General features: G+C 36.3%; 1 protein-coding gene across 2 annotated transcripts; it reads left to right on the top strand.

Annotated features, from left to right (window-relative positions):
• LOC18605458 (phosphoglucomutase, chloroplastic) lies at positions 314–9,569 on the top strand. Of its 2 annotated transcripts, XM_018117431.1 has the most exons (22): positions 316–870; positions 977–1,042; positions 1,279–1,323; positions 1,432–1,524; positions 1,730–1,782; positions 2,319–2,370; positions 2,463–2,531; positions 2,679–2,747; positions 3,405–3,527; positions 3,615–3,667; positions 4,511–4,589; positions 4,678–4,742; positions 4,829–4,896; positions 6,038–6,156; positions 6,231–6,305; positions 6,423–6,538; positions 7,977–8,118; positions 8,246–8,327; positions 8,421–8,467; positions 8,602–8,679; positions 8,771–8,876; positions 8,945–9,569. In XM_018117431.1, exons 1-22 carry the CDS (start codon positions 619–621, stop codon positions 9,010–9,012), a joined length of 1,920 nt encoding a protein of 639 aa, XP_017972920.1. In that variant the 5' UTR covers positions 316–618; the 3' UTR covers positions 9,013–9,569. The 2 variants fall into 2 exon arrangements, 1 of the variants encoding a protein (XP_017972920.1); XR_001927101.1 differs by lacking the exon at positions 8,421–8,467 and having other exon boundaries at positions 314–870.

Below are 10,090 nucleotides of genomic sequence, written 5' to 3'. Positions count from 1 at the left end.
TAATGAAAAAACAAAGGGACGAAAAAAAAAAAAAAAGTCAAGTTGGGAAAACAAAAACAAATATATTGCCACGTGTCACTTTAATAAAAGTATATACCAAAGAATAGAATCATTGAGGTTTGTACTTTTGTATGTAAAGTAGACAAATATAATTTTGGCGAGACTTTTGAGTGGCATGGGTTGTAGTAAGTTGGATTCTGACATCCTTTCGTGGTTTATTTGCTTAGAAATAATATATGAGGGGTCTAATGTATAAAAATCAGAACAAACATTTTAAATTATTTAGATGAAAGGACGGGAGAGGGAGGTGGAGGGAGGGAAAAGCAGCTCACATGGAATGGAACAAGATGATGACAGAGATAGATTTAGATGTCAAGATAAGCGTTTTCCAACGTACATGTGGCACTCAATACTCACAGTTTTCCCTCAAATTTAGAGCCAGAGGAGTACAGGCCTGCTCGATCTCCTTTTAGCTTTGGGACTCTCTGGATTCTGTTTCACTCATGCTGAACGCCCTCTACCCAGAAAGGAAAACAAAACCAACCCAAACTCCATTGACTCATCGCTTAATAAAAGAAAGAGATCATCCTTGGAGAAACATACCAAAAAAGAAAAAACATGGCTTCTTGTTGTAATTCTATGGGACTGGAAGGTTTCTTTTCTACTGCTTTCAGATCAGCAAAACGATCATCAAATGCCCATCCTATTCCTTCTTCTTTTCTTTCTTCTTCTTCTTCTTCTTCTTCTCATCTCGATACCCGTTGCTTCCCTCTCAAAACGAATTCGTTTTCCGTTTCACACTCGCCTTCTTTCACCATCAAAGCTTCTTCTTCTTCCTCCACCACCATTGCTGAGCCTGAAGGCATCAAGGTTGCATTTTTGTTATCTTGGTTTTCTTTTTCTTTTCTACTTTTAAATTTTTTTTTTGTAGTTTAAATAAAGATTTTTGGGTTTTTTTTTTTATTTGAATGCACAGATAAATTCAGTCCCCACTAAGCCGTTTGAAGGGCAGAAGACTGGGACAAGTGGGCTTCGGAAGAAGGTAATTTTTTATTATTTCTCACTCTTATTTGTATTACTTTGCTTCTAAACCTAGATTTTTTCTATTGCTTAAGGGATGATAAGAACAGGGAGTTGAATTTTGGTGATTTTGCAATTTTTGTTTGATAAACATTGAAGAATTTGCTTTGAAGTTGGCTTGGGGATCCAATTTGTTGACATCAAATTCCATGTAGTTCTTTGTTTTGGTTACATTTAATGCAATTTCATTTGTTGCAGGTTCAAGTTTTTATGCAAGAGAATTACCTTTCGAATTGGATCCAGGTTTGAATTTTTGGAATTTTCTTTGGCATTCATTTTATTTTTTTGGTACATGGCATTCATTTTATTTGATTTAGTGCTTACTTGCATTGATGGGTCGGAAATCTGCAGGCATTGTTTAATTCATTGCCACCCAAGGATTACAAGAATGGAGTGTTGGTTTTAGGAGGTGATGGACGATACTTCAATCGTGAAGCTGCACAGGTCATTTTCTGTGCTGTTCATTAAAAGTGCATTGTTCTGCTTGGATTTGGTTTAAGTTGTTTTGCCATATTAGACCTGCAATTTCCTGCTCAAATAGCAAACAGGACTGGGAACAGAAAAGGACACAAGCAAAATCTTTCCTGTTCATGCATGTACTAGAAAACTAGTCTCTTTGACTTATGGAATATTTGATTTTCAAATGCAGATAATTATTAAAATTGCTGCCGGGAATGGTGTTGGCAAAATATTGGTTGGCAGGTGAGTGTTTTTCATTTGCTTATGTTCTTCACTAGTCTCACTATCTTTATTTTTTTGGCCAAGGTCTCACATTGTTCAGAGGAAGAATGATCATTAAAACTTGAAACATGTCTGCCAAATGTTAAATTTGAGTAAAGACTATAACTAAACGAAGGAAGTGGTATAACTCCTTATATTTACAACAAAGACTTTATATGCCACTTGGTGTTCCCCCACATATGCTTTATCTGCTAATCTTAATAAGAGGTGTCAAAGTTTATGGGTGGTGAGAGGAGTTTTTAGTCTTGGAGCTTTAATGATGTTGATCTATTCTCTATGTAGAAGTCTAATGTTATCTATTTTCTTCAGAACTCTAATCTTCCTTTAGGGTAAAAAAAAAGGGTTGATGGAGCATTGCATTTTTGGTCTGCCTGAAAATATTTACTCTTAACACTGTTTGTGTTTGACATCAACTTTTCTGCTTCACTCTCTCAAAAACTTTTCCTGGGACTGTTGGGTTTCTATGATGGAATTAAAGATGGAATATGACATTGCAGGGAAGGTATCATGTCCACACCTGCTGTTTCTGCTGTAATTCGGAAGAGGAAGGCAAGCTTGTCTTTTCCCATTTTGAATTCCAAGCATTGTGTCAATATTTACTGATTTTTTTTACCACTTAATTAACAATTTTTTCCCCTTAGGCCAATGGTGGATTTATAATGAGCGCAAGCCATAATCCTGGAGGCCCTGAATATGACTGGGGTATCAAGGTGAATTGCTAATGCAACTGTGGCAAAATGTCTAGTTAAATTATGAAAGCTATATTGTGTTTATTGAAATTTGACAGAGCCAGAGCATTTGCAATTCCAGTATATTTTCTGACTCTAAATGCCATTTTATTTATCCATTTTTTCTAGTTTAATTACAGCAGTGGGCAACCTGCACCTGAATCTATCACTGACAAGATATATGGGAACACCCTTTCTGTAAGTATTGGATTTTAGTGTTATATATTTTAAATTTTTGCTTGAAGAGTAAACTCCTGGTTGGTTAAGGAGGCTTGAGATGAACACCGGCAGAATTAATAGAAGGCAAACTTTAGCAAGAGTTTGTCACCTAATTGAGTTGTAAATCCACCACTATTCTTGCATGCAGCTAAATTTTCCCGGATATCTTTGATTTGTCTGGGAGTTTGCAAATCATGATTACAAACTGTTTATAGGGTTCAGCATTTGGCTGCAAGAACGGGGTTGGGGTTAGTTCCAGGTTCAACTGTTACTGGGTCAAGAAAGAAAATGATAAAGAAAAAACAAGCCTGCTTCCTTGATTTACAGTATAAGATTCCAGAAATTTTAAACCTCTCAATAATTGTTCAATTTTTATTATTAATGGAGTGTTGTAGTCGAACTCTGCTACTTATACTCCCAAAACTGAGCTGTTTAGACTTTTGCTAGTATAGGTGTTGCACTTGTTTCTGCCCTGATATTGGAGTCAGTTGTGACTTATGTTTCATACTTGCATTTCTGTTCTTGACCATTTCTGATGGTCAGTTGTTTCATTTTGTTTGCACTTAACAGAAGTGTTGTTCTTATGTGCAAACGAATATTGCCTGCTTGATGTTTGAAAATGGAAATACTGTGCAGATATCTGAGATTAAAATGGCTGAGATTCCTGATGTTGACCTCTCTCGTCTTGGAGTTACAAAGTACGGAAACTTCAGTGTCGAGGTTATAGATCCAGTTTCTGACTATTTGGAATTAATGGAGGTGAGGGGAAAAAATCAGCCACCTCGTTTTATAATTTTGTTAAAATTACATGTGCTTCTATCAATAATATGATGGGATTATGTGCAGAGTGTGTTTGATTTCCCGCTCATCAGAAGTCTTCTCTCAAGATCAGGTTTCAGGTATACCTTGTGCCCTTGACTAAGCAGGAATGGGTATGGGTTCAGTTGAATAAGGTTGCTTGTGTTCCTAGCTTGTTCTATGTTTGGTTACTTCGGATGTTGATTGCTTTCTATACATCAAAACATGCTAGAAGTGGCCATGAGAAAGATCAGATGTATGCCCCAATATGTTGTTATTATCTTACTTCGAGTCATATATTTTTTCACTGGGCCACGTTATTGAGGGCCTTGTGTGGAGTTGTTGGTCGCCATGTATGAACATTCTCAATTCCCAGTTCTCATGAATGTTCTTTAGGCAATATACTTGAAATGGAAGTTTGATATGAATTATTAGCAAGGATGCATCTAATTGATTTTTCATTCAGCAAAGATTCCTGATATCTATAAAATGTTGTCAGCCTATTCTAATCTTGAGCCCTTCTTTTTCTTCCTTTTGGTGCTATGAAGAATGATATAAAACTCTGAGGTTTTTAACTTTTGTTACTATAATTCCTGGTAATTAGTGACTTAGATGAGAATTACTATTTAGAAAATATTTACCACCCACCATTTACGTGAACTTCACTCTTGTGGCTAATTCCTCTGTTCCTTTGCATTATCATTTTGCTCGTCATTAATGGTGCATTCTTTGTTTGGTTAGATAGTGGTTTTGCTTTTCCCTGTTTTACTTATTTTTAATTATGCCCCTTTCCTGAATCCTGGCTAGAATTATATTATTATAACTTTGCCTCTTATTAGAACAGTTTGTTATTCTGTCCATGGTAGTTGAATCCTCTATTCTAATACGCTAGAGAAAGATAAGACCTTATACTAAATTTTACTGTATCCGTTGTTACTGTTTAGGTTTGTATTTGATGCCATGCATGCTGTTACTGGTGCATATGCAAAACCCATCTTTGTGGACAAGCTAGGAGCCAGCCTGGTATGTCATGCATGTGAAATATCTAAAATATGCTATTAACTCAATTGCTATCAAGTTCCTGATTCTAGATGTTAGATGTGTCATGTAGGATTCTATATCGAATGGAGTGCCTTTGGAGGATTTTGGACATGGTCATCCAGATCCTAATCTTACGTAAGATATTTGCAACATGCTAAAATTGAATTTTCTACTTCAACAATTTAAAAGTGTAGCACATTCTGACTTGTATGGCAAAACAGGTATGCAAAGGGTTTGGTCAACACCATGTATAGTGAGAATGGACCTGATTTTGGGGCTGCAAGTGATGGTATGTTTGAAGATTACAGTAGAAAGAATATGTTAAATTTTCTTGAAGTGTAAGATTTCTCCAATTTGTTGTGCATGCATAATATGACTCATTCACCAATTTCTTCATGTTTCTAAGCTTTTTTTTGCTTCTAAATCTAGACAAGTATGGAAGAAAGAGAACAAAATCCAAAAGTTTGGCTTTAAAACAGAGAAGTATGGAAGGAGGAGAACAAAACTTGAAACTTAACGTTAATTTGGAGCTTTGATGAACCTCCTTTTGTGTTCTGAATTTAAATTCTTATTTCAAATGTCTGACTCTGCTGGTTAATCTTATGTTTTCTATTTGCTTTGCTCAAGGGCTTCTGTTAACTATACATTAGCGTTTTGCTTTGTCAAAATAGTTTTTGACAATTCTAGGACAAGCTGGTATGGGTAATATGAGACTCCTTTCTTCTTGAGACATTGGTAGGTATTGAACTTGGGCAAGCTGTTAATTGTTGTTAACTTGTGTGAGTTTTCTCCTTTCATTTCTTTTCTCTTCTTTTCCTACATCCTTTTGCCTAATCTTCTCTTTCCTGATTGTCAATTCAGAGTCTCGCCTACACACCTCCTCTTTTAATCCAGAATATCTTCTCATAGTTGTACCCCTTCCATCTTTCAAGAGAGGAGAATGTTGCTAAGTTTGTATCTAAAGTTGAACAGAATGTCTACCTTAATAGATAGAAATATACTCATTTAGAAGGGGGGGGGGGGTGTGTTGGAGTAGTTACACAATATAACTGGGCTGTACTGGACTCATCTTCATGGGAGGCTTAGTCACATTAGGAACTTGGGAGTGTAATGAGTTACCTTGACTCCATGCTTTAGTATTATGCTCGGAATGTTTTCTTTATGTCCTCTCTTTTTTTCTGGATAGAGATAATGCTTGGGACGTTGTTGACATGGAGAAAGTCCCTTACAGCAGAATTGTACTTTATGGTTATTCAAATTAACTTACATCTTTGCCTCAACTCTGTTGTGTATGCGTATTTATTATATATTGTCAAATTCTGTCCTACTCCAAGCTTGTCGAAGAACATTTACTTGAGTAGTATTTTAGTATAAAAGGTGGAGAAGATATACCTGTTGAATCACCATCACCTTCTTTTATCATTACTCAGGGGATGGCGACAGAAACATGATTTTAGGTAAAAAGTTTTTTGTTACTCCTTCAGACTCAGTTGCAATCATTGCTGCTAATGCACAAGAAGCAATCCCATACTTTCGGAATGGTCCTAAGGTACCAATTTTAAGCAACTTTGCTTTTATGTTTTTCAAAACCAAAGATAGATTACTTATGTTCCGATTTTTCAGGGTTTAGCTCGATCTATGCCAACTAGTGGTGCACTTGATCGTGTTGCAGAAAAATTGAGTCTTACTTTTTTTGAGGTTGGCACTTTTCTCAACTAATGTATTCTAATCTTCTAAGAAAGCCATATAACAGGGAGAAGGGATTATATTCTAAGGATACTTTCTTCAAACGAACTACTGGATATTTTGTTTCAGGTTCCCACTGGCTGGAAATTTTTTGGAAATCTTATGGATGATGGGAAGTTGTCAATTTGTGGGGAAGAAAGTTTTGGTACTGGTTCTGATCACATTCGCGAGAAGGATGGCATATGGTAATTGGTTATTCTAATTTATGGGTTATTTAAACAAATTGCTTACATTTACTAAAACTGAGACTTCTCATCTTATCAGGAGTGTTGACTTAGTAGAGTCATCAGTTCCAACATAAGGTTGATTGCATGAATCATTTATATTATAATGTCTTGAATCATTGCCTTGGAGATGGAGTATGTTGCCAAATCTCAACTAGTTTGTTTATTCTGAGTCCAATCCTCTCTCCCTCTTCCTGAACCTGTGTGCCATTTGACATTGTTTTGCCATTGTACACTTTATATGGTGAACTGTCAAATATACTTCCCTTATTATCCTCCATTATTCTATTTTAGCATCTTCTCCAAATCCTTATGCTCACTTTTTATAAATGTTATTCTTTTACAGTTTAAAATTTTGTTACCATAACTTCTTACAAGCATTATAAAAGCAAAATTATAGCCATCTGCTGACATCTAAACAATTTAGCTTGTAAATCAAAGTCCATTATAAGGTCGCTGTTTAATCTATGATATTGAATCATTGTCAATTGATTCCAAAATCTCGGGAAGCTATGCTTGGAGGCAGAAAAGGAGCTGCTGTGTACTGTGATTAAGACCACTTGCCAGGTTTAAGTTTAAGCCGCAACACTACTGCAACAAACCATGGTTTAAGCTGCAACACTACTGCAACAAACAATGGTTTGGATGAATAGTATTAGTGGCACATTTTGATAGTTGCAACTGTGTAACAAGCCAAATTTCATTTTAGGTTATGCATGGTCTTTAATTCTCTACTACTGAATATCATGGCATGTGAGTATATTTTGTACCCATTTGTGAATTTTCTTTTGTAGGTCTGGGCATATTCTACTATAATGGCAACTTTGGCAGAATTACTGCTTGCTTCTAAAGTTCGCAGTTCAACAAAATGTTGAAGAATTAAAAAATTAAATAAGAAAATGAGAGAAATAGAGGCAGCAAAAGTAGAATTATCTAATATTTGATACACTTTCGAATAGCTAAATAATTAAAAGTAGCTAGTGTCTTTTCTCCAAGTTCCTCAAATCTGAATAGTTTCAAAAGGGGAGATGAAGGAGAAAATGTAATTTGCTCACTTTCTTCTCTTCTATTTACATCTCTCTTTAAATTCACTATGTCAACAAAAGAAACAGTTTAATCCGTCTCTTCATTTCTCATCTCAACTTCTCTCATTTCGAACACATCCATTACTTTCTTTTGATGTGTATTTACATATGCAGATTCTTCATAATTGCATAATGGACCTGAAAATACTTGCATTACTGCCACTCCCTTGTGTGTTTCCACCTTTAGAGACCCAACTTGTGGATAAGATTTTAAGGCAACTTTTCATAGTTTATGGTGTTTGTGAATGTTGTTTTTCGCTGTTAACTTATCTGTGGGGTCAGAGTATAATGATTTCTAATTTCATCAATGACAGGGCTGTTTTAGCATGGCTCTCAATTATTGCATATCGAAACAAAGACAAGAAACCAGGGGAGACATTGGTGTCTGTCTCTGATGTTGTCAAAGAACACTGGGCAACATATGGAAGAAATTTCTTTTCTAGATATGATTATGAAGTAAGCATGATAGGCTGCCTTTTGAAACAAGTTGGCATGAGTTTGTAGTTTCTAGTTCAGTTTAGCTTGGGAATTCCTTGTTTTGGGAGAAGGTGCGAGTCTCTAATTCATGTGAGTTACTGTTCAGGAATGTGAATCTGAAGGTGCTAATAAAATGATTGAATACCTTAGAGATCTGGTCTCAAAGAATAAGGAAGGTGCAAAGTATGGTAAGTTTGCAACTAAACCCTATACCTGCTGTCCCACCTATTGTAATATCCTTATTTTGTATCTTTTCAATTGCTTAAGATTCCTCATTGTAGGAGATTATGTCCTTCAATTTGCTGATGACTTTGCATACACTGATCCTGTAAGTTTTAGCAGTCTACATTTTTCGTGGTCACTGCTTAAAATGTGATCTCCTTAAACATAATACTGTACTGTCTTCAGATTTCTATGTTTGGTGAGCCTGTATTGGTTGTTTCTGTTTTTCTGATTTTTTAGGTGGATGGAAGTGTGGCCTCAAAGCAAGGTGTTCGATTTGTTTTCACAGATGGTTCAAGGATTATATTTCGCTTATCAGTATGTGCAGGGCTTTGTATTCCTTACTCAAATATGAAGGCTCATGTCCTCGTACTCTTTTCTGATATGATTAAATTTCACGTACATACAGGGAACTGGTTCAGCCGGTGCTACCATTCGAATCTACATCGAACAGTTTGAACCAGATGTTTCTAAACATGATATGGATGCCCAAGTGGCACTGAAGCGATTAATAGGTTAGGTCATGATCATTTTTTATATTACTTTAGGCAATTAATGAATGAATTGGTTGGTTGTATTTCAGATTTGGCATTGTCTGTATCAAAGCTGAAGGACTTCACAGGAAGGGAGAAACCTACAGTCATCACATAAAGCACACTCTCATCCTGAACCTCACCTATCAACTGCCATCTGAAGTAATTCTATGAGGGTTGAGCATTCCTTTTTTCCTGGCCTCTGTTCAGTTTTGTTTTTTATGCTAGTTAGTCTGGCATTGTAATTTATGTGAAATATTTCTGTGAAAATAAAACATCTAGTTTCTAGTGCTAGAGTCGGTGAAAATAGATTGAAGTAGATCATTGCATAGGTAGCTGGAAGATGCATTGAGACAGACCTTGAAGGGTAATGTATCATATGGGCTTTCTTTAGCCATTTTCATCTGCAAACCACGCCCTCACCAAGCATCTGCAAACCACGCCCTCACCAAGCATACTCTTTTCTTTCCCCACACGAACGTAGGTTTATGCATCCGCCCATCTCCTTTCAAGATGCTGCAACCTGGGGTTTGGGTGGGCAATCTTCAATTTTCACTACAGTGAAAATGCTCTTCTTGATTTCTTTCGACCCTCTTGTATAATTTCATTTACATCTGCATTTGGTTTTGTTAAGACTATCCTGCAAATAATGAAGAACAAGTGGGATCAATAATACATTATTGTTGATAGGAGCCGATGCAATAACACACCACACAGCACGACACAGACCAACAAGACAAATTCCACTTGAATGGTCAGTTCATGAGATTCCATGTCACTCGTGGGCATTGCTTTGACTCAATCACCAGTTGCATGTAATCTGCAACATTTTGTTTTGGTATCTGATTCTGATAACTGATACTTGGCGATTTGGTTAAACTGACTCAAATCACCATTTGTAATACTGGTCATCCTTTTTAAAGACACGAACTGGTGGCGTATCTTGACAAGCACAGAAGACACAAGCTGGCTTCCTCTGTCAAGGTGAGTTCGTAGGTTCCATTTGAGCTGATCAGATTTCCATGATTCAGAGCCATCCAATAGCAGTTTCCCGACCACTTCTTATGGTACAACTAAGACAAGCATGACCACCATGCAAATTTTGATGTCAAAAAATAAAAATTGTACCTGATACCACCTAGTTTTCCTATGAATGCGAGCCAACGCTGTCCAGCAAAACCCCAAGTGACATAATG

Source organism: Theobroma cacao, chromosome 3, assembly GCF_000208745.1.
Source record: "Theobroma cacao cultivar B97-61/B2 chromosome 3, Criollo_cocoa_genome_V2, whole genome shotgun sequence".
Taxonomy (NCBI): domain Eukaryota; kingdom Viridiplantae; phylum Streptophyta; class Magnoliopsida; order Malvales; family Malvaceae; genus Theobroma; species Theobroma cacao.
This window is presented reverse-complemented; position numbering and strand designations above follow the sequence as displayed.

Coding starts and splice junctions, on each gene's coding strand:
- LOC18605458 (XM_018117431.1), top strand. CDS start 619: ATGGCTTCTTGTTGTAATTCTATGGGACTGGAAGGTTTCTTTTCTACT. Junction 1,525..1,729: donor TCAATCGTGAAGCTGCACAG/GTCATTTTCTGT, acceptor TTTCAAATGCAG/ATAATTATTAAAATTGCTGC. Junction 3,668..4,510: donor CTCTCAAGATCAGGTTTCAG/GTATACCTTGTG, acceptor GTTACTGTTTAG/GTTTGTATTTGATGCCATGC.